Source organism: Leucoraja erinacea, chromosome 2 (assembly GCF_028641065.1).
Source record: "Leucoraja erinacea ecotype New England chromosome 2, Leri_hhj_1, whole genome shotgun sequence".
Lineage (NCBI taxonomy): Eukaryota > Metazoa > Chordata > Chondrichthyes > Rajiformes > Rajidae > Leucoraja > Leucoraja erinaceus.
In genome coordinates, this window is record NC_073378.1 from 113,071,706 (window position 1) to 113,098,751 (window position 27,046).

Below are 27,046 nucleotides of genomic sequence, written 5' to 3' on the forward strand. Positions count from 1 at the left end.
CACACGGTCACAGGGAGAGCGTACAAACTCCGTACAGTCAGGATCGAATCTGGGTCTCTGGCACTGTCAGACAGCAACTCTACCACAATGCCACTCAACTTACCTATATCACTTTTTTAAGTGGGCGGCACAGTGCTGTAGTGGTAGAGTTGCTGCCTTACAATGCCAGAGACAGGTTCGATCCTGGCCGCAGGTACTGTCTGTACGGAGTATGCACGTTCTCCCTGTGACCGTGTGGGTTTGCTCTGGTGCTCCGGTTTCCTCCCACATTCCAAAGACATGCAGGTTTGTAGGATAATTGAATTCTGTAAATCTAAATCTAGAGTATAAGATAGAACTAGTGTACGGGGTGATTGGTGGTCGGCGTAGATTTGGTGGGTCGATGGACCTGGGTTCTATGCAGTATCTCAAACTAAACTCATTATGTCCACTTCACATCTTTCTTTCTACCTGCGAGATATAAAATTCTAAGTTTTCTTAAATAATGTCTTTGGTAATAATTTGTAACATTTTCCCTGCAGCTACTGTTGAACTAAGTGGTCCATGATTACATGCTTCCTCATCATGTGGCCCTTGTGGCTAAAGGGATCAGGGGGTATGGAGAGAAAGCAGGGATGGGATACTGAGTTGGATGATCAGCCATGATCATATCAAATGGCGGTGCAGGCTCGATGGGCCGAATGGCCTACTCGTGCACCTATTTTCTATGTTTCTACGTTTCTATCCCTCCATGTTAAAAAGTGAGTTATTTTTGGTCATTTTCCAATCTAATTACACCTTTTCAAAATCCAGGGTGTGTTGGAAAATTCACCATCCCATCAGCTATCTTTGTGTATATATATGTACTGATATTGTTTTGTTATCTGTTGTGCTGCTGCAAGTGAGAATTTCATTGATCCAGTTTGGAACATACGACAATTAACCATTCTCGACGCTCGACTCTGAAGAAAGGTCCTGGCCCGAAATGGTGTCTGCCCATTTTGTCTCCAGATGATCTGCTGAATTCCTCCAGAACTTTGTGTTTTGATCCCGATTGCAGCATTTGCAGTTTGTTGTGTCGACAATCTCACAAGCCCCATTTTAAGTCTCAAAGATGAGGTCTCTCAGGATCGGGAGATGTCAGCTACAAGCTCCTACAATTTTCTCAGCACCACTGCCCAGATGATTGCAGCTCTCCTAAGTTTGCCACTCTTTAGACTTTAGAGACTTTGGGCCCATTGAGTCCGTGTCGACCAGAGATCACCCCATACACAAGCGCTATCCTACACAGTAAGGACAATTTACAGCTTACAGATGCCAATTAACCTGCAAACCTGCAAGTCCTTTTGAGAAAAGAGTCATAGTAAGCTATTTCTATATTTGGGTAGCTTTATCTCATACTCAGTTTTTCATTCCTTGTCAATCATGTAGTCACTGTGGCATTTTCTACCCCAAAGGAGGGCGGAGGCAAGTGAAAAGTGGGGGGGGAGGGGTTATGAAGAGTAAATAGATTTTTTTTTTTTGAAAGATTAGGGAGCTGAGAGCTGTAGGGAATTCATGTGGAAGAGGAGATGAGGCCTGGGGCTGCCAACATAAAGACTTGTCCCACTCTGGTCATTTCTTTCTCTCCCCACTCCCATTAGGCAGAAGACACAGTAGCTGAAAAGCACACATCACCAGACTCAGGAACAGCTTCTTCCCCTCTGTTATCAGGCTCCTGAATGGTCGTTCCATAAACGAGGGTACTGTCTGATTCACCTCTACCCCATTGCGGACATTGGACTTTGTCTCTGGAACTATTGCACTACAATGCTGAGAACTATATTCTGCACCCTGTATCTTCCCCTTTGCTCTACCTATTGTACTTGAGTTTGACTTGATTGGGTTGATGTATAGTATTATCTGATCTGATTGTATAGCATGTGAAACAAAGCTTTTCACTGTACCCCAGTGCACATGACAGTAATAAACCCAATCTAATTCTTCTATAATAGAACGTCAGGGCAGGCTAGAGGGGTCAAGTGGCCTACTCTTGCTCCCATTTTCTTATGTTCTTCCAGAAGGAAGCAAAGGAGGAACAAGCTTCCTAAACAGATTTGCCTTGCAACCAAATGTAGGAGGGGCTCTCTGTAAACCTAGAGTTCCCATATTCATGCACTATGAATATGTCCTGTCTCCAGCATATCCAGATCTTATCCCTACTATGTTCGTAGCATCAATTCATTCAGAAGCATCATGCCCCATGTTGTTCGTACTCATGTATTGTGCCATTAGGACTAGCTGTTGGTGACCGTCATTTTCTTTGTAACCAAACCTGGTAGAGGCATGTCGAAGGTAGGCACAAAACGCTAGAGTAACTCAACAGGTCAGGCAGCATCTATGGAGAAAAGGAATAGGTGATGTTTCTGGTCGAGATTTCTTCAGACTCGTGCTGGGCATGTCCCACAGCCTAACCATTAGTAACACTATTAGAGTGCTCAGAAGGTTTACGAGGATTTGGCCAGGACGTGAGGGGCGCTCTCTCCCTGAGAGTGGACTTGATTTGTTGGAACGCAGGAGAATGAAGGGTGGTCTTATGGAGGTATATAAGATCATGAGGGGATTAGATAGGAATGCGCAGCCTTTTACCCAGACTCAGGTCACGAGGAGGACGAGCTCAGGTTGGAGCCTCAAATGGAATCGGAGCCTCGGGGTCGTGACAAACCGTGGACGTAGTCGGGCTGAGGTGGATGGGCCGCACTGTCGAGATCGAAGGGGGACCGAGTGTTGGGGGGCCACCAAGAACTAAAGGGAACCTGGTGGGGATGAGTAATTTTTCTAACTTTGTCGGCACCTTATTGGCAACTCTTTTGTGAATCTCGCTGCACAGAGCAAGGTACAAGTGACATTAAGTATCGTCATCATCAATCAAGGACCAGCGGGCATGGGTTAGATGAGAGGGGAGAATTGAATAGGAACCTGAAGGGCAACTTTTTCACACAGAGGGTGTCAATTTAGATGGCTGAAACAAATGAATCCTGTATTTTAAAATGTTATTCAGTCAGTTTAGTTTTGAGATACAGCATGGAAACAGGACATTCAGTCCACGCCAACCATTCACACGTACTATGTGTAGGAGGGAACTGCAGATGCTGGTTTACACTGAAGATAGACACAAAATGTTGGCATAACAGCAGGACAGGCGGCATCTCTGAATAACAGGAATGGGTGACGTTTCGGATCGAGACCCTTCTTCAGCCTGAGTCAAGGGGGAGGGAGAGTCAAGAGAGAGAGATATGGAAGGGTTAGGGTTGAAAATGAGAGATCAAAGGGGATGAAGCTCAAGGAAAATTTAGAATAGATCATTGTTCGCTAGGGGAAGTTGACAATGAGGCATATGGAAGATAACATTTAATCAGGAGGACAGTCACACTGGACAGAGAACTAGGATGGGGGAGGGATTGAGAGAGAGGGAAAGTATGGGTTGCTTGAAGTTAGAGAAATCAATAGTAATACCGATGGGTTGTAAGCTGCCCAAGCGAAATATGAGGCGCTGTTCCTCCAATTTGCATTGGGCTTCACTCTGACTGTGGAGGAGGCACATGTTCTCATCTACTCCCCACACACTAAGGACAATTTTACAGAGGCCTATTGACATACAAACCTGAACATCTTTGGGATGTGGAGAAGAAACCAGAGCACCCGGAGGAAACACACGGGGCCACAGGGAGAAGGAGCATACTCCACACAGACAGCACGCGAGGTCAGGATCAAACCCAGGTCTCTGGCGCTGTGAGGCAGTGGCTCTACCAGCTGCACCATTGTGCCACCCAAAAATTCTTCTGGAAATGTACACAGCTGGGCTGTGGGTCAAATTGAGATCTGGCTTGTCAATTATGATGCCAGTGTGAACTAGCCTGTTAACACTATGGCATCTGGACCAAACAGCAAATAACACTGGTTGGTATTGAGATGTAAAGGAAAATAGGGGATAGTGCAAGGAAATGGAACTGCATTAAAAGATCTGCCATGATCTTGATAAATCCGAATTTTGGTTAAAAATATAAGAAGATATTAAATTGGTTTCTGGGCTAGCTTACAGCTTATATTTAGTCTCAAATTAGGCTTGCCTCAGGTTGCGGTGTGTGAGATAATAAATACTATAACATTGTCTCCCAAGTGACGAGGTGACAGAGAGGAAGCAGAGAAGAAGCTAGCTAGATCTCTTTGATGTATTGGAAAAGTAAGATGACGTAAACCAAGTGTCCTATGTTTATGAGGGAGGAGGTGACAAGAGAGGAGAAGCTAAATTGATCTAAGGGATTGTGACAAAATGCCTTTGATGTGATGCATTCTGTAGAAACATATTTTTCTGTACCTCTGACCATGACTAATGTCTGTGGAATGTGCTAAGGTGACAAAAAAACACTATATAATGCAATGTAATTCTGTTGTTCAAAGAAGTGGATGAGGACGGTGAAGTGTCTGTAATTGCTCACTTGACTTAGAGTTCTTCCTCCCTTCCATCGGCCGATAATAAGTAAAGTTTTGAACTGGTCTGAGTTTGAGTGTTGTTTGAGTGTTGTCTGTTTATTAAGAAGCGAACCTGTTTAGTTGTTATAAAAGTAACTTTTTCAATCTTTCTGCAGGGCAGAGCCTGCATGTGGGGTGAACAACTTGCTCCTGCTATTTCTATGTCTTTACAATCTCAGAATGAATCAGAATCTCACTAAATTACTGAGTTGCACAAAAAACGACTGGGTGAAGCAGAGGGACAAGACAAGTAGAAGACACAGGAGACTGCAAACGCTGGATATTTGAGCAAAACACGAAGTGCTGGAGGAACTCAGCGGGTCAGGCAGCATCTGTGGAAAGAATGGACAGGTGACATTTTGGATAAAAGCCCTTCTTCAGCCTGAAGTGGGGTCCTGACCCAAAGCATAGTCTGTCCATTCTTAGGACAAATTAAACTTGGTTGTCATGCTCTCTTGAAAGTTTAAGCAGTGAATTGTTGATGTGATCCTCGAGGCACAATGCCAGGAAGATGAAAGCACATACAACTAAAACAAAAGAATGCAACAATGCTTCCTGCACTTCCATCCATCCAATGCCACCCCCTCAGCAAACACACCTGGCTTATTCAATGTTCCATTTCAAAGATTCAGAGATCAATAGGACTAAAGAACTAAAAGCCAAACACAGAAGAATGATCAATGATAATCGTTCAAGTGAACTCTCCCTTCAGAATATGCATGGAGTAAACAAGGATGTTGTGCACAAGGAGTTTTAGAGTCAATTGGCATAAAAACATGCTATGGCCCAACTTGCTGATGCTGACCAAGGTACCCATCCACACTACCCCTCCCTTCCCATGTTTGGCCCATATCCCTTAAACCTTTCCTATCCATGTTCCTGTCCAAATGTCTTTTAAATGTTGTTATAGTACTTGCCTCAACTACCTCCACTGGTAGCGTATTCCATATACCACCACCCTCTGTGTGGAAAAGCTGCCCCTCAGGTTCTTAATAAAACGTTCCCCTCTCACCTTAAACCTACGTCTTCTGATTCTTGATTCCCCTACTCTGGGTAAAAGACTCTGTGCATATACCCTCTCTATTCCCCTAATGATTTTATACACCTCGATAAAAATTTATCCCTCAGCCTCCTGCGCTCCAAGGAATAAAGCCCTAGACTGCCCAACCTCTCTCTATAGCCCAGCCCCTCGAATTCTGGTAGCATCCTCGTAAATCTTTTCTGCACTCTTTCCAGCTTAATGACATCCTTCCTATAGCAGGGTAAATGAAACATAACACAATACTCCAAATGCAGATGTACAACAGGCTTCCTTACAACCATCTGCTTGCTCTTCACTCTAACAGGAAAATGCATGCCCTGAACTCTCGTCATTACACCGTTAAAAGCATCCCACTTTCCAGATATCCCTTTACCCACAAACATTCTACTCCAATCAACTTTAACAGAGTCTTGTTTAATACCATCAAATTTGGCCTTGCCCCAATTCAGAATTTTTACTTAGAAATAGGCCCTTCAGTCCACGCTGACCAGCGATCACCTGTACACGAGCACTATCCTACACACTAGGGACCTTTGAACATTTTTTTTTTTACTGAAGCCAATTAACATCTTTGGAGTGTGGGAGGAGACCGGAGCACCCAAAGAAAACCCTCCTGCTCACAGAGTGTACAAACTCCACAGATAACACCCGTAGTCAGGTTCGAACCCGGGTCTCTGGCGCTGTATGGCAGTATCTCTACGCCACTGTGCGGCCCAAAACTTCCATGGACTGTCTTTGGCTGCACCAAGGACTATGGGTTTTATTTTTGTATGAGTATTGTGGTTATAAATCTATTGATGTTTTGTTGTTATCTGTGTTCACTGTGTTTGCAGGTGTATTATGCCGCTGCCTGCAAGTATTTCATCGTTCTGTTCTCGGTACATATGACACTTGAATCTTGATGTTGCTGCACAAATTTCATCGTAACTATCCATTACCGCACTTGTGCATTTGACGATAGACTCCACTTGATGTCCTCTTTCTGCAACGGACAATAGCAGTCATCGTAGAAACAAGGAACTGCAAACGCTGGTTGATACAGAGAAGGACACAAAGTGCTGAAGTAACTCAGCCGGTCAGGCAGTATAGAAACATAGAAACATAGAAATTAGGTGCAGGAGTAGGCCATTCGGCCCTTCGAGCCTGCACCGCCATTCAATATGATCATGGCTGATCATCCAACTCAGTATCCCGTACCTGCCTTCTCTCCATACCCCCTGATACCTTTAGCCACAAGGGCCACATCTAACTCCCTCTTAAATATAGCCAATGAACTGGCCTCAACTATCCTCTGTGGCAGAGAGTTCCAGAGTATCTCTGGAGAACATGGAAAGGAGAGATATTTTGGGTCAAGAACCTCCTTCATATCGATTGTGGGTCACGGGAGGGGGGTTAGTTGGAAGAAATCTGCAATTGGAGAATTCAATGTTCATACTGTTGGGTTGTAAACTTCTAACATCAGTCACTGTTTCCTTTGCCCCCCCCCCGGACCTGAACTGATTACTGAAGAAGGGTCTACACCCGAAACGTCTCCTATTCCTTTTCTCCAGAGATGCTGCCTGGCCCGTTGAGTTACTCCAGCGTTTTGTCTCTATCTTCGGTGTAAAACAGCATCTGCAGTTCCTTCCTACACCAAAGACATGCTCCTGATTTTAGTACGCACTTTGATTATGGTTCGCTGGAAACAAACCCTTGCTTACATACTCTGGTGTCACCAAAAAAAAAGGCACTGAGTGCTGGAGTAGAATCAATAAACTACAGGGGTTGGTTGACAGAAAAGTACACAAAGTAACTCAGCGGGTCGGGCATCATCTCTCGAGAACATGGACAGGTGAGGTTCCTGATCGGGACCTTGCTTCAGATTACACAAAGTGCTAGAATAACTCAGCGAGCCACCCGGCGTCTCAGGAGGTGCAAGCTTCGCTTTATAACATGTTGCATACACCACACACAGACACACATGAATCGAACCGAATGGATTAATTTCCTTCCTACCTCTCCCCCCCTCTCCCACCCCTCCTCTCTCCCCCCTCTCCCCCGTTCCCAGCTGATTTGGCATCGGTTCATCTTTTTTTTTTCAAAAGTAAACTATGTAACGTGTTCCCTGAGTACACAAGAAGGCACTGGCCGGGTTCGCGAGGCCGGTTTACATTCGGGTGAGGTGTATGAGAGCTCTCTCCATTCAGTCAAGGGGAGGGGAGCAGTGTGTGTGGACTCTCTCGATGTGGCCTCCGCGTGTTTTTTGTTAACTTCCAACTCCCCAGGATGTTCTTGTCTCACTGCTGCCCAAACTTAAAATGCATATGTTGGGAGCCGCAGACGGATCGCTCTGAAGTCTGTCTGACTCACGGATGTGACGGGCGTGGCCACGCCGCAGGTAAATATTGGAGGAGAAGCAGGTTGAGGGATAGCTCTGTGCTGATGGACATTAACCAGCTTGAAGAGCAGTATCACTCCATGAGGCAGAGACAGCGGCAACAGACCCAGGTTGTCTTCAGACCAGGTGAGCAGCGGACTTATGCGGACGTGTCCAACGTTTCTTAGGGTTTGTGTTCTGCTCAAGTTTCCAGCAATCCGCACACTCTTGTGTCCCAGAACAACATCCTGCCCAGGCGATGTGGCGTGGTTTTAACTCGCTGGCTCGTTGTAACTCGCTTTTTTTTAATTGTTAGACTGATAGATCCTTTCGCCTAAGTCAGGGCAGTCCGACCATATTGCACAGAAAGGTGATTTCCCCCATCGAAATGTTCTTTTCCACAACCAAAGTTTCTTTTTTTTTTCAAGACACAAGGAACTGTGCACAGAGTATTCTGGGCGGGTGTCTAAAATGCTAATGAATCCAACGTGGAGGATGAATTGTAGTTAATTGTGTCTTATGGTTCTATATTACAGTGGTGATGTTATAGTGATTTATAAGACAACGAGAGGAATAGATGGGGTAAATGCAGAGTCTTTTATTTTACCCAGAGTAGGAGAATCTAGAACCAGTGGACATAGGTTTAAGGTGAGGTGGGGGTAGGGTGGGAGGGACAGATAGGAACCCGAGGGGCAACTTTTTACACAAAGGGTGTATGAGGTAATTGAGGCAGGTATCATAACGTTTAACAAACATATTGACAGGTACATGGATAGGGTATACTAGAAAGGAACTGCAGATGCTGGTATATACTGAAGATAAACACAAAGTGCTGGAGTAACTCAGCGAGTCAGCGGTGTCTCTGAAGAACATGGATAGTCAATGTTTCAGGTCGGGACCATCCTTCAAGCTGATTATGATGGAGAGGGGGATGGAGAAAGCTGGGAGGGACAGGACAACGCCTGGCGAGTGATAGGTGGGTACAAGTGAGGGGAGGGGGCTGATAGGCACAACATGGTCAAAGAGCAGGAAAGCATCAGGAATCACAGAGCAGGGGTGGGGGGAGCAGTGCGAGAAGATCTCACAGAACATCCCTGGAGTCTGAAGAAGGGTCCCGACCTGAAATGTGACCTGTCCATGTTCTCCAGAGATGCCTTTCTTTGTTAACTGTTAATAAACTGTCAACCTTCACAGTCTGAAGAAGGGTTTTGGCCCGAAACGTTGCCTATTTCCTTCGCTCCATAGATGCTGCTGCACCCGCTGAGTTTCTCCAGCTTTTTTGTGTAACCTTCACAGTATTGGGGAGCATTTCTTCAGAGTTAAGGCTCACCCATTCAGTTCTCCTTGATAACTGAATCTTTGACATTCTCAATCCTTTTAACGTGTAGACAAGACCATTTAATATAACCAACGCCTACATTTCTCCTTTGGATCAAACTTGGCTTATCCTTGAAATATGGCCTTCTCGATCTGTCTGATGAAGAGTTTGACCCAAAATGTCACCTGTCCCTTTTCTTCGGAGATGCTACCTTACCCGCCGAGTTACTCCAGCATTTTGTATCTATCTCTATAGATGCTGCCTAACCCACTGAGTTACTCCAGCACTATGTGCTTTACTCCAGATTCCAGCATCTGCAGTTTCTTTGGCCTCAACCATGATATTATTGACAATCGAGACTGGTTTAAGGGTCAGAATGACCTATCCTTGCTCTTATATATCTTACTTATTCAATTCCAGATTTTATCTTATTGAATCTGATCCCCCACTCTTTCAGGAAATGCGCATCAGATTATAACATGCGCAAATAAAATATTCCTTTGTGGTCATTTGCCAGTTGGCTTATATCTTTATTCCTTGAGTTATGACACTGGTAATCTGACACTGGAAGAGTTTAAAGATACAGCGTGGAAACAGGCCCTTCGGCCCACCGAGCCCATGCCAGCCATGATCACCCGTAAACTAGTTCTATCCTACTAATTAATGACAATTACAATTTACCAAAGCCAATTAACCCACAAACCTGCACATCTTTGGGATGTGGGAGGAAACCGGAGCATCCAGGGAAAACCCACGGTGCGATAAAGAGAACGTACAGACTTTGTACAGACAGCACCCATAGTCAGGATCAAACACAGTTCCCGCCTATTTACTCTATCAAGGTGAGGGCAAGGTTGCTGAAGAGAATATAAATGAAATACAGAGCCACATCCCATCCTCAAGACAACAGGTGGAGAGAGGAGCAACAGTTTGTGAGCGGCAGAATTTAAAAAAAAAGTATCCTTGAGATGCTGATCAGGGCAGGGAACATCTCTGCCTGATCCAAAGGCTTGGGCTGAAGGAGGTTGAGGGATACACAACCTGATGGATATGTGGGAAATTATGAGATACATAGATTAAGTGGAGAGTAGAAATCTTTTCCCAGAGCAGAGATGTCTAAAATTAGACCTTACAGGTTTAGGGTGAGAGGTTCGGAGATCATTGATTGATTGATTGAAAGATACAGCGGGAAAACAGGCCATTAGGCCTATCGAGTCCATGCCTATCATCGATCACCAGTTCAAAACTATTTCTATGTTGTAACAAGGAACAGCAGACGCTGATTTATATCAATGATAAAGGCAAAGTGCTGGAGTAACTCAGCCAGTCAGGCAGCATCCCTGGAGAACATGGATAGGTGACATTTTGGGTCAGACTAATTGGGATAGTTCTATGCTATCTCACTTTTGCGTGCACCTGCTGCACATTAGGGGCAATTTACAGACATTCACGCACGTCTTTAGCACGTGGGAGGAAACTGAAACTGAGGAGGGCTTTTTATTTCCCAGAGGATGGTTATAATATGGAAGGCACTGCATGAAGGGGGTGTGGAGACAGAGACTCTCACTATATTTGAGAAGTATCCAGAATTCTCTGGATGAATCACGAAGAATTAGAAGGCTGTAGACCAAGTGCTGATAAATACAATCAGACCAAGTGCTGATAAATACGATCAGTGTAGATCAGTACCTGATGCTCCAAATGGCCTTTTCTGTGTTGTGTGACTCACTACCTCTATAATGGCACAATGTTTCTGGTACATGACCCTTCACTGAATAAAGTCGCTTAGCTTTTCAGCTGAAAGTAGAGAGAAACTATTTTCATGTTTAACAAGGCAAAAAAAATAGTGATATTCCAAAATATTCCGAATGTCTATAGTACTTGTGCCAATTACATTGTTAATGACAGGTACACCCGTCACAGGCCCAGCGGCTCTGGCATTACATTAATGACAGGTACACCCATCACAAACCTGGCGACTCTTGTCTCAGTGGACTATTTCTACGTACTTTGTACCAATTGGGAATTGAGCGTACGTATGGCAACACTTTATCGAAGTGTATGCAAAAAAAGAATTTCACTGTACTTCAAGCGATAATAAATAACCGTTGAACTATATCTGTCTGTTGTCCACTGGAAGGAAGTGCCTTTGAGGAACAATCGAGTCTCAACTGTGCCCTCTGTTTCTCTTCCCAAACAATGTAAAGGATTAGAGTCATACAGTCACAAATGCTCTTCGGCCCAACTCGTCCATGCCGACCAAGATGCCCCATCTCAGCTAGTCCCAGTTGCCTGGATTTGATCCATATCCGTCTAAACCATTCCTCCCCATGTATCTGTCCAAGTGTCTTTTAAATGCTTTTATAGTACCTGCCTCAACTACTTCCTCTGGCTGCGTGTTCCATATACCCATCACCCTCTGAGAGAAAAAAAAATCACCTCTTGGATTCCAATTAAATCTTTCCCCTCTCACCTTAAACCTATTCCCTCTAGTTCTTGATTCCCCAACCCTGGGTCAAACATTCTGTGCATTTATCCAGACAGAGATTGCATGATGCAGACAGAATGGTCTGTAAATGTCTGAATGTCTTGCAATGAATATAAGCTTGAAGAAAATTCGAGACATTCAGCAGTTTTGCTCCGCTATGACCCTGAAGATTGTGCTTCATGTTCAAGTAGAAATCCAAAAATAATAACAGTCTGGGAACAGTCCCGAATGTCAAGAGTCAAGTCAAGAATGTGAAGTTGTCATATGTACCGACAAAGGAACAATGAAATTCTTACTTGCTGCAGCTACACAAGTATATTGGACACAACAGCACAACAAATAAATAAAATTATAAAAAACATTCATAAACTAATAACCGTATTGCGATTGCAAAATAAAACAAAATTCACAGTGCAACCAGACTTTACACTTTAGAGATACAGTGCAGAACCAGGCCCTTCAGCCCACTGAGCTTGTGCTGACCAGCGAGAACCCGTACACTAACCTACACACACTAGGGACTATTTTACAACTTACCAAAGTCAAATAACTTACAAACCTGTACGTCTTTGGAATGTGAGAGGAAACAGCAGCACCCAGAGAAAACCCACACGTTCACAGGGAGAACATACAAACTCCGTACAGACAGCACCCACAGTCAGGAGCGAACCCAGGTCTCTGCCGCTGTAAGGCAGCAACTCTGCCATTGCACCACGGAGCCACTTTAAAACTCCATAGAAATTGGTAGTTGCTGGGGTTAATGTTGTGTCATATACAAGAACCTGGTGGTAAATTCAAAATGGGCTTATCATGCTAATTAACTTATGGGAAACGTTGGCGTCACAACCTCAGTCATCTCTGCATCCACACCCACCCAACAGAGTCAATGAGCATTGATTAGGTGTAAAAATTCACAGAGGTTTCCTCCTCTCTCTAACCTGGGAGTACCGAGACCAACTGTGGTACCCTGAGAGCTGCCCTGAGCTTAGCTGTTTCTGGGTAGATCAGACAGCAGTGCCAGGAACCTCCATGTACCTGCAGATGCTGGTTTACAAAAAAAAAGACACAAAGCGCTGGAGTACCTCAGCGGGTCAGGCAGCACCTCTGGAGAACATGGATAGGTGACGTTTCGGGTTGGGACCGTTCTTCAGACTGATTGCAGTGGGGGGGGGGTGGGGAGAGAGGTGGGGTGGGACAAAGTCGAGGTGGTCCCCTATTTTAGTTTGGTGCTGTGTTATACAACAGTAAGCCCTCCGGGTTCTCCACTTTCCTCCCACATCCCAAAGATCTACGACGCCTTTCACGCATCTACCAATCAAAAGCTTCCTCACCGGTATCCACCTATCTCTCACCAGATTTTGTCCTGCCCCATCTCTCTTCCAGCTTTCTACCCCGCCACAATCAGTCTGAAGAAGGATTCCAACCAAAAACATAACCTATCCATGTTCTCCAAAGATGCTGCCTGACCCACTGAGTAACCCCAGCATTTTGTACCTATCTAAACTTTCAAATTAGTTGGAATCTGTAAGGAGTGAAAATAGAGAGAAAATTGAGGAAAATTTTGTAAAAACAATGTACGATCATGAAAATGTTCCCTCTTGATCAAAAAGATACCTTAAGATTATTTCCGTTTCCTACACGGTTTATATTACCTCCAGTTCCACTGACTTCCAATTTTTTGTACAAAGGCCCTTTGTCTTTCATTTGGGTTTTCCAAGAAAAGCTCAGTACCTAAGGGCTGGATCTTAATCTAGAACAGGTGGAAAGCAGAACTATTGATTTACGTCAACTAACAAACGAGCTCCGTCAACCATGATGCATTCGTGAATCCATTCTCGACTATTTTGGTGTAGTCTTGGGTAGCACCCCAAACTCCATACACTTGAGGTCATTGACAATTCTATGGCCTGTGGCAAACCTCCCCCAGAGTATTGTTTAAGAAAGAACTGCAGTTGCTGGAAAAATCGAAGGTAGACTAAAATGCTCGAGAAACTCAGCGGGTGAAGCAGCATCTTGGTTCTAGGTTTCTTGGTCCTCCAAAATGTTCCAAATGGAATTTAAACTGGAGGTGGCATCTATGGAGAAAAGGAATAGGCAACGTTTCAGAAGAAGGGTCTCGACCCGAAACGTTGCCTATTCCTTTTCTCCATAGATGCTGCCTCACCCGCTGAGTTTCTCCCCCAAAATCTTACTCAGCCATTCTCCTGCATGCACTGAGGAAAGAAGTGGGTGGGTAACTCTAGCCACTGGGTAACTCTCCTACATTTGATCACCTTGGGATCAGATTAACATTTCACCGCAGTGATCATTCTTGCATTGAGGTTTTAAGCACTACTTTGGGGCAAGGTCACAATTTTTAAATTTTCACCTATTTCATTACTTTATTTCTCAAAAACCTCAAAAGTTCTGCAACGTTCCCAGGATTTCCTCCTACTGCGACCTCTTGCTTATCCCCAGCTTTCCTTACCTCACTATGGGTGAGTGTTGCAAGCTCGATAATGCCCTCTCTAATTCATTTGCTTGCTATATGCATGGAACATGTGCAACATTGGCAAAACCAGCAACAATTGCCCTTGAAAGGTTAGCGGTGAACCTCCTTCCTGAACTGCAGCAGTCCATGTGGTGAAGGTTCTACCAAAGAACATAGAGCATAGAACAGTACAGCACGGAATCAGGCCCTTCGGCCCACTGCAGATGCTGCATATTACCGACAATAGACACAAAATGCTGGAGTAACTGAGTGAATCAGGCAGCATCTCTGGAGATAAAGGATGGGTGACGTTTCGGATCGGGACCCTTCTTCAGACTGAAGCACTTTTAGTCTGAAGATGGGTCCTGACCCGAAACGCCTCCCATTCTTTTTATCCAGAGATGCTGCCTGACCCGCTGAGTTACTCCAGCACTTGAGTCCAACTCATACACCTGTACAAAATCCATAGTCCTCTATTCCCTGCATATCTTTAGACGAGAGATACAGTGCGGAAATAGGCCTTTCTGCATCTGCGTCGGCCAGCGATCAGTCTCTACGCTAACATTATCCTACACACTAGGGTCAATTTACAATTTTACCAAAAGCCAATTAACAAGCCTGTACATTTTTGGAGTGTGGGGGGGAACCAGAACACCTGGAGAAAACCCATGCAGCCACGGGGAGAACATACAAACTCCATACAGACAGCACCCGTGGTCAGGATAAAACAGGTAAGACATCAACTCTACCGTTGCACCACTGTACCGCTGTGTATCCACGTGCCTATTCAAATGCCTCCTAAATCCCCCTATCGTATCTGCCTCAACCACCACCCAAGCACTTACCACCCTCTGTGTAAAAAACTTGCCTCACACATCTCCGTTAAACATTGCCCCTATCACCTTAGTGCCCTCTAGCGTTTGATATTTCCATCCTGGGAAAAAGGTTCTGACTGTCTACCCTATCTACGCATTTCATAATTTTATGTTTATCTATCAGGTCTCCTCTCAACCCCTGTTGTTCCAGAGAAAACAATCCAAATATTTCCAACATCTCATTGTAGATAATATCCCCTAATCCGGGCAGCATCCTTGCAAATCCCCCTCTGCACCCTCTCCAAAGCCTCCCCATCCTTCCTGTAATGGGGCGACCAGAACTGCATGTAGTACTCCAAATAACCATTATAAAGGTTGTTGCAGACACAGACACGAGTCAGAATCCATCTTAATTCAGTGTCCAGACACTTGGCTGCCAGAAAGGTCTACTTTTACTAGTTGGCATGGAGACAGTTGGTAGGTTAGACAACTGATAGACAATATATCCCGAATAACAGCTGGTCTTCTGAGCTCTCAGGCTGTACAAACACATCAAAGATTAACTTGCTTACACTTTAGCTATCTTTACATTTGGAAATTCAGATGACTGGGAAAAGCCCTCTTAAACTGGTTTTCACAGTGTAAATCCCAAGCCCAAAATGTGTTTTCTATTCCACAAGGGAGGGTGGGGAGGCCAAAATCTCCATGCAAGGAGATTTGAAAGAAAAACATGAAAATGCAAATGAATGTTAATAAAACTCTTACAATTAGGTTGAGAGAGACACAGAGTGTTAGAGTAACTCAGTGGGTCAATCGACAATAGACAATAGGTGTAGGAGTAGGCCATTCGGCCCTTCGAGCCAACACTGCCATTCAATGTGATCATGGCTGATCATCCCCAATCAGTACCCCGTTCTTGCCTTCTCCCCATATCCCCTGACTCCGCTATTGTTAAGAGCCCTATCTAGCTCTCTCTTGAAAGCATCCAGAGAACCTGCCTCCACCGCCCTCTGAGGCAGAGAATTCCACAGACAAATTCCACAGACAATTCGGGGTCAGGCAGTATCCCTGGAGAACATGGATGGTGATGTTTCAGGTGGCGACCCTTCTTCATTGTGGGGGAGGGGGGAAAGGTGGAAGAGAGGGTAGGGTAGGACAAAGCCTGGCAGGCAATAGTCCCACACATGTTTTGTTTTGTTTAGTTTAGTTTAGAGATACAGCATGGAAACACGCCTTTCTGCCCACCAAGCCCACGCTGACCAACAACCATCCATGCACATCCTATCCTACACACTAGGGCCAATTTTTACAGAAGCCAAATAACCTACAAAGCTCTTTGGAATGTGAGAGGAAACCAGAGCACCTAGAGAAATCCCATGGGGTCACATGGAGAATGTACAAACTCCATACAGAAAGCACCCGTAGTCAGGATCAAACTCGGGTCTCTGGCGCTGTAAGGCAGCCACTCCACCGCTGCGCCACTGTGCCACATCAAGATGAAGAGGGTTATTTGATAGGCAAATGGCTGGACAAAGGTCCGAGATGAAAAGACAGAAAGTGTCAAACAGGATTGAAGAATTGTGAACTGTGAAGCGAGAGGAATGAATGTAAGTAGAAGGGGAGAAAGAGAGAAATAAGAGAAACAAGTCAATAGTGCCAATTTATTTCCGTTTCTTGACATCTTGCAACATCCATTCAAGAATTGCTTGGAAATGCCATTCCATGTTGTTTCCATGTCGTGCTTGCACAGAGGGTTTTTTTATGCATTTCTCAACCTTTTTACCCTTGAAATATGTCTTAGGGAACCCTTACATAAACACTATTATATATCTTTATTAATCTCTTTCTTTCTCTTTCATAAACTTAAAGTTCATAAGGCAAACATAATATATTTTTCTAATAACTGGTTTAAGCAAAAAATAACACGTTTTTCTCAGGTTTACTGACACTGCAAAAAAAAACTGAAATCAAACTGCTTGTTCCAGGGACCTCATAAGGAGGTTTTCATTCACACAAAAAATCAACCATATCTGTAAACGCAAAAATAAACATAATAAATAACCAACATCATAAATAACACATATAAACAGACACAAACAGGCAATAACTATACTCGAGTGAGTCACTTGATGATACACAAATCCGTCACATACAGCTCCTGTCCACTGACCACTAAAGGCCGTCTCACACTGGCGTTGTATAGACGTCACTAAAATATCCCCTGTGATTATTATACTTTTAAATGACATAACAGGTTGAAGACTTTATTATAATACCCAAGAATTTTCCAAGAATATGCCGTACATAGAAACATAGAAATTAGGTGCAGGAGTAGGCCATTCGGCCCTTTGAGCCTGCACCGCCATTCAATATGATCATGGCTGATCATCCAACTCAGTATCCCGTACCTGCCTTCTCTCCATACCCTCTGATCCCCTTGGCCACAAGGGCCACATCTAACTCCCTCTTAAATATAGCCAATGAACTGGCCTCGACGACCCTCTGTGGCAGAGAGTTCCAGAGATTCACCACTCTCTGTGTGAAAAAAGTTCTTCTCATCTCGGTTTTAAAGGATTTCCCCCTTATCCTTAAGCTGTGACCCCTTGTCCTGGACAATAATAATACATGTATAATAAAATTATGAATATGAAATCAAACACAAAAATGACTCACAAATGCATTTACATATGATTAGCCTATTCATCACTGTTTCTCTCGGAATCCCTAGCGACCTCTCGCGGAGCCTCAGCGTTCCGTGGAAACCCCGGTTAAGAAACGCGGGCACCCGGGGCAGGAGAATCAGGAACCAGAGAACATAACTTTAAGATGAGAGGGGAGAGATATAATACGAAGGAACAGCAGATGCTGGTTTATGCCAAAGATAGACACAAAATGCTGGAGGAACTCAGTGGGACAGGCAGCATCTCTAGAGAAAAGGATGGGTGATGTTTCTGGTCTTCTTCGTCTGAAGAAGGGTCTCGACCTGAAAAGTCACCCATTCCTTCTCTCCAGAAATCCTGCCTGTCCCGCTGAATTACTCCAACATTTTGTGTCTATCTCAGATATAGGAGGAACCTGAGGGGCAACGTTTTCACTCAGAGTGTTGTGGCTGTATGGAACAAGCTGCTGGAGGAAGTAGTTGAGGCAGATACTACACAGTATTTAAAAGACTCTTCGACAGGAACATGGTTAGGAATGGTTTCGAGGGATATAGATCAAACGCAGGCAAACAGGACTAGCTCAGATGGGACATCTTGGTCGAACTTGACGGATTGGGCCTAAGGGTCTGTTTCCATGCCATCTTCTATATTACTAAAACTCTGTTCTTGACCGGTTTCGGCTTTCTGTGCTGCGGTTTCCCAGAGTACGCCGCCACCTACGGCCGTCATTTTTGGCCACCTCGCTCAGAGCCCCCCTCCGCCGCGTGTGTGCCGAGGATTTTTCCCGTCGATGAAAATTGACAGAGATATTAATGTTTTTACAACATTCCCCATTCTCTCTGCTGCCCCTGCTGGAGGGAGGGGGAGCGACTATAAAACCAGGAAGTGGTGTGCCTCAATCAGTCTCTGCAAGTGGTGTGCCTCAATCAGTCTCTGCAAGTGGTGTGCCTCAATCAGAGCTTTGAATGACACTGACAAATGTCTACAGCACTGTGAGTACCCTTAATTTGGTTTGAAAAAGAAAATATGTTTAGAGGTAAAAAAGCACTGCCTGCAAATAGTTGTTTGGGTTTGGGTTGAAGTAAAAAGGCACTCACCCCCCCCTCCTCTCCCCCCTCTCCCTCTCTCTCCCCCCTCTCTCCATCCTCTCTCCCCCCCTCTCTCCCCCCCCCTCCCCCCCCCCCCCCCCCCCCCCCCCCCCCCCCCCCCCCCCTCCCCCCCCCCCCTCCCCCCCCCCTCTCTCCCCCCCCCCCCCCCCCCCCCCCCCTCCCCCCCCCCCCTCTCTCCCCCCCCCTCTCTCCTCCCTCTCTCTCTCTCTCTCTCTCTCCCCCTCCTCCCCTCCATTACCATGAGTGGGGGGGTAGTATGTGTGTGACGCTGCATGCCGCCTCCCCCCCCCACAACCACACGTTGGGGGAACAGACCCAACGGGTCTGCACTTGGTCTAGTTTAACACTATGACTTTAGGTTGTTTTTTCAGTTCACTTTGGAGTGAACATAAAACACTCAATAGACACAAAAAGCTGGAGTAACTCAGTGGGCCAGGCAGCATCATCTGCAGTTCCTTCCTTCACAATTACCTTATGTAGAAGAGTGATGTAGTAAAGCAGTTTAAAACTAAAACTCTCACTTTAAAACTATGCACTCTCGTCTTTTACATTTCCAACCGGGGTAAAAGAGGTTCTGACTGTCCACTCTATTTATGCCACTAATATTTCCTTCAGGCACTGTAGCGCAGCGGTAGAGTTACTGCCTTACAGACCTGGATTCAATCCTGACCACGGGTGCTGTCTGTACAGAGTTTGTACGTTCTCCCGGTGACCTGCGTGGGTTTTCTCTGGGTGCTCTGGTTTCCTCCCACACTCCAAAGACGTACAGGTTTCTAGGTTAGACACAAAAAGCTGGAGTAACTGAGCAGGTCAGACAGCTTCTCTGCAGAAAAGGAATAGGTGACATCATCTATTCTTACTCCAACTTTTTGTGTCTATCTTCGGTTTCCAGCAGGTTTCTAGGTTAATTGGATTTGGTAAAAATAGTTAATTGTCACTAGTGTGTACGATAGTGTTAGTGTGTGAGATGATAGCTGGTCGGACCCAGTGGCCGAATGGCCTGTTTCTGCGTTGTATCCCTAAAGTCTAAAGTGGAAAAGTTTAAAAGTCACCATCAACTTTCAGCATTCAAAACAATCTCCGTTTGCCCAACTTCCTGTGGCTAATATCACCTAATCCAGGCAGCATTGCGGTAAGCATCTTGCGCACCCCCTCCAAAGCCTCCACAAACGTCCTGGTGCTGGGGCAAGCAGAACTGCAGCGCAAGCAAGGTCTTATAGAGCTGCATATGGATCTCCTGACTCTTATATTCAATGTCCTGACCAATAAAGGCGAACATATCAATTGGTTGCTAACATTCTGAAAATTCCCAGCATTTTCAGTTTGCACTGTTAAAATAAAACAGTGATGGGATTTTCTGGGTTATTAAACTACAGAACTAGGTCTACATTCCCAGCGAATGCAGTGTTTCATATTTGAAGTATCTTTGGAGCATACGGATCAAATGCTTGCTAACTCTCCGAGTATTCACAAAAATTTTCAGGCTTTACTTTAAAAATAACCACATCAGCCAGAAAGTGCCTGGGGACATTTTGAGGTCAGTAAAAAGAACGATAGAACGAAATCTATATTCCCCGTAACTATAATGTTTCACCTTTGAGATACTTTTTAAGCATCGTCACTGTTGGTTATTTCCTGGTTCCAATGTCCTTCACTTAGATGAGCACAACTGTGTTTTTGTAAAGTTAATCTTTTTTTAAAAGTGCTTGACATTGAAAAAAATTACTGATGGTGTAATTATTTCTTCAGAGCAGAATCAATATTAAACACCCAGATTAAAGCCATTGTTTTGGTGTCTCCTTGTGATGGTGTAACAATGAAAGAGAAGTGCTGGCTGGATTTGACCTCTAGGATTTGCAAATGGGCTCTAACTTGAAGTCACAAGTTTAATTCAGAGGGTGTGGTTATTCATCAATGTTTAATGTTACTGGGAAGGGTTTTGCATAGCACTCCAACTGATGGTGCATGCAATTTGATTATATTTCAAGATCTGTAATCGTATACTTGTGCTCCTTGACTCTCCTCCACGTCCTGGGAATCTTGAAGGGATTGCCCAGGCACATGTAACACACATGGAATTGACATGTAACACACATGGTATTGACATAGAGTCATGGAGAGTCATACAGTGAGGAAACAGGCCCTTTGGGCCAATTTGCCCACACCTACCAACATGCACCATCTACACTAGTCCCACCTGCCTGCGTTTGCCAAATATCCTCTAAACCGGTCCTATCCATGTAGCTGTTCAAATGTTTATTAAATGTTGAGATAGTGAGCATACTATGTAGCGCACATTAAATTAGCAAGTAACATGCATGTAATTAACGTGTTCTATACAAGGACAACACACAATGCACATGGTATTAACATGTAATGTACATGGAATTGACATGTAATGTACATGGAATTAACGTGTAATGCACATGCAATTAACAATCCAGGACGTTAATCCAGGACGTCACCCAAAAAAACCCCCAAAACGTCACCCATCCACGTTCCCCAGCGATGTTGCCGGGACCTGCTGTGTTACTCCGGCACTCTGTATCTTCAGAATCTGCAGTTCCTTGTGTCTATATTGCTGCATAATTCTCAGCTGGTCGGGAAATCGAGATCAAAAGCACACAGCACACATATAAAAGGCCTCCTCCATTGCCAGAGTGAGGCCACATGCAAGATGGAGGAACAGCACCTCATATTCCGCGTGGGCAGCTTGCAAACCAGCTGTACGAGCATTGAATTCTCCAATTTTAGGTAACCTCTAACACCTCCCCATTTCCTCACCACATCTACCATTATTCCTCCCCCCCCACCCTCTTCTGTGCCCCACTTGGACTCGCATTTATCTCTCCCCTCCACCTCCCTCTTCATCCATTCCTGACTTTACATTTGCAATTCGTCAATCCTTTTGCCTCATACCATTTTTTCTCATGTCCAACCATTTGCCAACCTCCCCCCACCCCACCTGTGTTCGCCTATTACCTGCCACACTTTGTCCCGTCCCTCCTCTCTTCGAGTTTCCTTCCTCCTCCCCACCGCTCCCTCCCCCGCTACAATCAGTCTGAAGAAGGGTCCCGATGCGAAATAGCACCCATCTCTGTTCTCCAGAGAGGTTGCCTGATCCATTGAGCTACTCCTGCACTTTGTATCTAAAAGTTAAAATTAAATACTAGCTCCCTCTCAGTCCCAAGTGGTTGAGAGGGTGGACCGTATGGAGTGGTGACTTACTCCAAAGGTAGAAATGATGGTCTGTGTTGTAGTCTGTTATTGAAATGGCCCATTTCACTGTACAAAATGTTCCTCTCTGATCAAGTGCAGTGCTCTGGTGTTATTGGAACATGGCATGGCCAGATATGCCAAGAGAATGATGTGTGACTCGTGTGGTCATTGTAAAAAGGCACATTCAATAGTTTTTTTTGCAGGGTAAAGGAACACACTCACACACACTGTGGACTTTTGAACGAGATGAATAGATTGACTAGCATTGTACTCAAGAAACAGACATGTTGTCCTTGCTCTTAGAATATTGTGGTCTGTTCTAGGTTCCAAAATACAAAAGATAGTAAAGGCACTGGAGAAGGTACAAAAATATATTTTCAAGAACAGTGCTGGAATTTTAATTACCAGGATGTAATCGACAGGCTGCGACCATTTTCCATGGAATAAAATCACAATTGCAGCACGGAGAGGCCATTTAGCCCATCGAGTCAATGGTGGCTCCCTGAAGAACTATCCTTTCAATCCCATTCTTTTCTCTTAACCCTGTATGTTATTAATCCTCAAAGTCATACATGTGTCCGATTTTGTCAAGAGTCAAGTCAAGAGTGTTTAATTGTCATATATGTTGATATTCACTCAAAGTGTGGTAGGGAAATGGAATGAGCTGCCAAGGGAAGTAGTTGAGGCAGGTACTATAACAATATTTAAATGGCATTTGGACAAGTACATGGATAGCAAAGATTTAGAAGGACATGGGCCACACCTGGGCAGGTGGGACTTATGCAGATGGGGCATCTTGGTCAGCATGGGCAAGTTGGACCAAAGGGCCTGTTTGCGTGTTGTATGACTCTATGTACTGACAACAGAACAATAAATTTCTTACTTGCAGAGGCATAACAATGCACAGAGAAGATTCAAGATTCAAGAGAGTTTAATGTCATGTGTCCCTGATAGGACTATGAAATTCTTGCTTTGCTTCAGCACAACAGAACATAGTAGGCAGAACAAAACAGATCAGTGTGTCCATATACCATTATATAAATATATACACACATGAATAAATAAACTGATAAAGTGCAAATAACAGATAATGGGCTATTGATATTCGGTGTTTTGTCTGAGCCAAGTTTAATAGCCCGATGGCTGTGGGGAAGTAGCTATTCCTGAACCTGGTTGTTGCAGTCTTCAGGCTCCTGTACCTTCTACCTGAAGGTAGCAGGGAGATGAGTGTGTGGCCAGGATGGTGTGGGTCCTTGATGATACTGCCAGCCTTTTTGAGGCAGCAACTGTGATAGATCCCCTCGATGAAAGGGAGGTCAGAGCCGATGATGGACTGGGCAGTGTTTACTACTTTTTGTAGTCTTTTCCTCTCAAGTTGCCGAACCAAGCCACGATGCAACCGATATTATATAATAAACAAAAATTCGATACTCAACTTAATAACCTCAGTAAATAAATAACCTCAATACTACTGTCAAAAAAAGTCCTTAGTGCATGCAAAGACTATCCCACAGTTAACAGTTGGTATAATTGTGGTGTGTTCAAGAGCCTGATGGTTGTTTGGCAGAAGCTTATTCCTGAACCTGGAGCTCACGAATTTCAGTCTCCCGAGGTCATAAGTGATGGGAGCAGAATTAGGCCATTCAGCCCATCAAGTCTACTCTGTCATTCAATCATGGTTGATCTATCTCCCCACCTATTTTTCTATGTTTTTGTTCTATGTTTCTAATCAAAGGTAGGAGTGAAATGAGCATGTGGCCAGGGTGGTGTGGGTCCTTGATGATGCTGGCTGACCTTTTAAGACAGTGTCTCCTATAGATCTTCGTTTAAAAAATTCATATCGCCACTGCATTAAAAAAAAAAATTCTCATACTTATTACCTTTCACCTTAAACCTGTGAACGTCCTCTATCGACAACAGCTACCTTCCCACCCCCCACCCCCTCACCTCCATACTGATCTTGTGGGCCTTGTGGGCCTTCCTTGATTCAAAAATAATCCCAGCTTCTTCACTGTGACACAGCAGAAACCTCTCTTTATGATAAATCACCTGCACCCTATCCAGTCATCTCCCTTCTTAAAGTGTTACGACTGAAGAGCGACAAGCACAACCTTCAACCCGTCAAATTATTATTTTAATTTTTTTGCGCAGTTCAGTTAATTATCACTGTGCCCAGGGAAAGGGGGGTGGGGGGGAGGGGCTGTTGGGGGAGAAAGTGGAAGAGCGGGCTGTTAGAGGTTACCTAATATTAGAGAATGCAATGTTTCATACCATTGGGTTGCAAGCTGCCCAAACGGAATATGAGGTACACTTAAATACAAAAGACATTCAAAGATGTGGGCCTAATGTGGGCATGTGGGAGGAGTGTAGATGGGCAAAAGCCATTTATTTGCTTTATGATACTATGGCTCTAGAACGATTTCCAGCCGAATTAGCAAATGTTTTAATTATGTGGGGTTTTTTTCCATTGTGTTTATCACTGAACATCCTCTTCCCCTCTGTTATCAAACTTCTGAATGGTTCTCCAATAAGCTGGAGCGTAGACCAATTCTTCCAAACTACCTCATTGCAGACATTGTACTTTTTCTCTGGAACTGCAATGCTACAGTGCTGAGAACTATATCCTCTACTCTGGTGGACCTTTGGCCCACTCTGGCGGATACTTTTATCATGCATCTGTACACTGTGGATGGCTCGATTGTAATCATATATTGTCTTTCCGCTGACTGGTTAGCACGCAACAAAAGCTTTTCACTACACCTCAGTGTAATGTGACAACTTAAACAAAAATAACTTAAACTAAACTGGTATTTTTCTCCTTGTCCGACCTGTTGTACTGGTGTGTGGTCTGATTGCGCTCAGTGTAGTATTATCTAATTTAATCGGATAGCATGCAAACAAAGGCTTTTCACTGGATCTTGATACACTTGGCAATAATAACCCAAAACAAACTAAACTGATGAGACTGTGACTGCTGTGAGATAGGAAGTCTTACTGTTGGCTGTATTCGTGCCAGCATCGACGGGACCAGTGCTGCCATGAGCAAGGAGGGACCCGCTAGTGCGGTGGACCGTCGAGAGCGCAGGGGGACAGTTGAGAGCGAGGAAGACCCTCTGCTGAGCTACTTGGCGTTTGGCCGCCGAGAATGGCGGGTGCGGGGGGAGGGGAAGGAGGACAGCACCGAGAACGAAGGGGGCGATTAGTTTAACCCAGCATTACGTTTTAGAATGGTAATTGTGGGCTGAAGGGCCCGTTCCTGTGCTGTTTACCTGGTCCCTGTGCTGATGCAGGTGTGTATCATTGGTATTTGGTGCTTTAGTCTGTAGAAAAAAAATATTTATGCTATTCTCATACAAACATCTACCGAGCAACATAAGGAACTGCAGATGCTGGTTTATATATCTTTTTAATACACAAAGTGCTGGAATAACTCAGCGGGTCAGGCACATCTCTAGAGGATATGGAGAGTTGACTTTTCGGGTTGGGACCCTTCTTCAGACTCATCCTACTAATAAACGACACCAAGTGCTGGAGTAACTCAGCAGGTCAGACAGAACCTCTGTGGAACACGGATAGGTGACTGTTTTGGTGGAGACCCTTCTACAGACTGCAGAAGATTCTTGACCCGAGAAGGTCTCGATCCAAAACGTCACCAGCCCATGTTCTCCAGAGATGCTGCATGGCCCGCTGAGTTACTCCACCATTTTGTGTCCTTTTGTGTGTTATCCATCATCTGCAGTTCTTAGTCTCACCATCCTGCTGATATATTTTTTCTTGTTTCTAACGCCTAATTGGTTTTGCATAAAGATAAAACCAGAGCATGAAAATGTGGCTCAAATGTTCTTTAAATTACAGATGAGAATAAACGAGCAAGAGGAGAATTCTTCGACCTGCCGATCAAAACTGTGTCAGTCAACTGCACAGTGGGAAAAGCACTGACGTTTGAAGAAGACCTTCCCGTCAACAGCATTGTGCTTGACTTTCCAAACAAGGAGCACATCCAGGGTGGTGAAACTCCATGGCGCACTCACCTCGATATTCACCGCGTGATGCTGGCTCAGAACCCAGGTGCCATGGGTCTGGTGCAGAAAGGCAAGGGGTCGGATAACCAAACACCCCAAGACTTTTTGATGAGCAAAAGCATTCTGCCAAGCAAGGGTGGAACCTCTCATAGCCACAACAAACCCAATGGGGAGACAAGCACCCATTTGGCCTGGAAAACTGATGGCCTGGAGAAGAGGTTCCACTCATTCAACGTTCATAATCACTGCATCCCTCAGATCAACAAAAGATTTTCATTCCCAAATGAGAGATCAAACATATGGGCGAGCAAAATTGGCCATGTGACCAGAGTAGCTCCAATTGCAACCAAAGCAGACTATTACCCATTCCCACACATGAAAACTCCAAGGAAATCTGCCACTGCCAAGAGTCTTGGTTTATACAAGTGTTGAGGCATCCCCAGCATCAACAGTCCACAATTCCAATTCTGGCTCCACAGAAACACAAATGTGTCTGGTCCACTCTGAGAATTTTATTTTTTTCTTTAAGAACCTCATGGAAGAAACTTAAAAAAAAAAACAAAAAAAAAACTGCTCCTTATATAGACTGGCAAGTAAACCAAATCCAAGTTGGTGTTACAGTGGTACTAGGTTAGATGGCACATTGCCAGTTCGCTTCCCTTGATCTTAAATCGTTATAAATCAGATGTTTGTGTTAGCTAGGTTGAAAACCCTCAAATGTTGACAGTAGATTTTATTTTAAAGTCAATATAATTTATGTAAATGATGTAATAAAGTAATCATATCAATTGTTGTGCTGTTCAAAAATTAACTCTATCATTCGCGGTTATGTTTTCTACCACTTTTAGTGAGACACACGTTCTAGGATTTAAGAGGAGGAAGTTTAAAGGAGATGTGTGGGGCAAGCTTTTTTTTCACAGAGGGTGATGGGTGTCTGGAAGACGCCAGGGGTGGTGGCGGAAACAGATATGATAGTGGTATTTAAGAGATTTTTTTATTAAGGCACATGGATATGCAGGGAGTGGAGGGATATGGATCAGGTAGTGCAGGCAGAAG

The 27,046-nt window shown here is 44.5% G+C and overlaps 1 protein-coding gene across 1 annotated transcript; it reads left to right on the forward strand.

Moving 5' to 3' along the window:
* The first annotated feature begins 7,696 nt into the window (after positions 1-7,696).
* On the forward strand, positions 7,697-26,793 carry LOC129714327 (uncharacterized). The gene is made up of 2 exons (XM_055663870.1): positions 7,697-8,036; positions 25,824-26,793. Exons 1-2 carry the CDS (start codon positions 7,799-7,801, stop codon positions 26,420-26,422), a joined length of 837 nt encoding a protein of 278 aa, XP_055519845.1. The 5' UTR covers positions 7,697-7,798; the 3' UTR covers positions 26,423-26,793.
* The last annotated feature ends 253 nt before the right edge of the window (positions 26,794-27,046 follow it).

What these genes read in the sequence shown, in the direction of transcription:
- LOC129714327 (XM_055663870.1), top strand. Translation starts at nt 7,799, where the DNA reads ATGTTCTTGTCTCACTGCTGCCCAAACTTAAAATGCATATGTTGGGAG. An exon ending in CCAGGTTGTCTTCAGACCAG is followed by an intron (nt 8,037 to 25,823) that starts GTGAGCAGCGGA and finishes TTTAAATTACAG; the next exon opens with ATGAGAATAAACGAGCAAGA.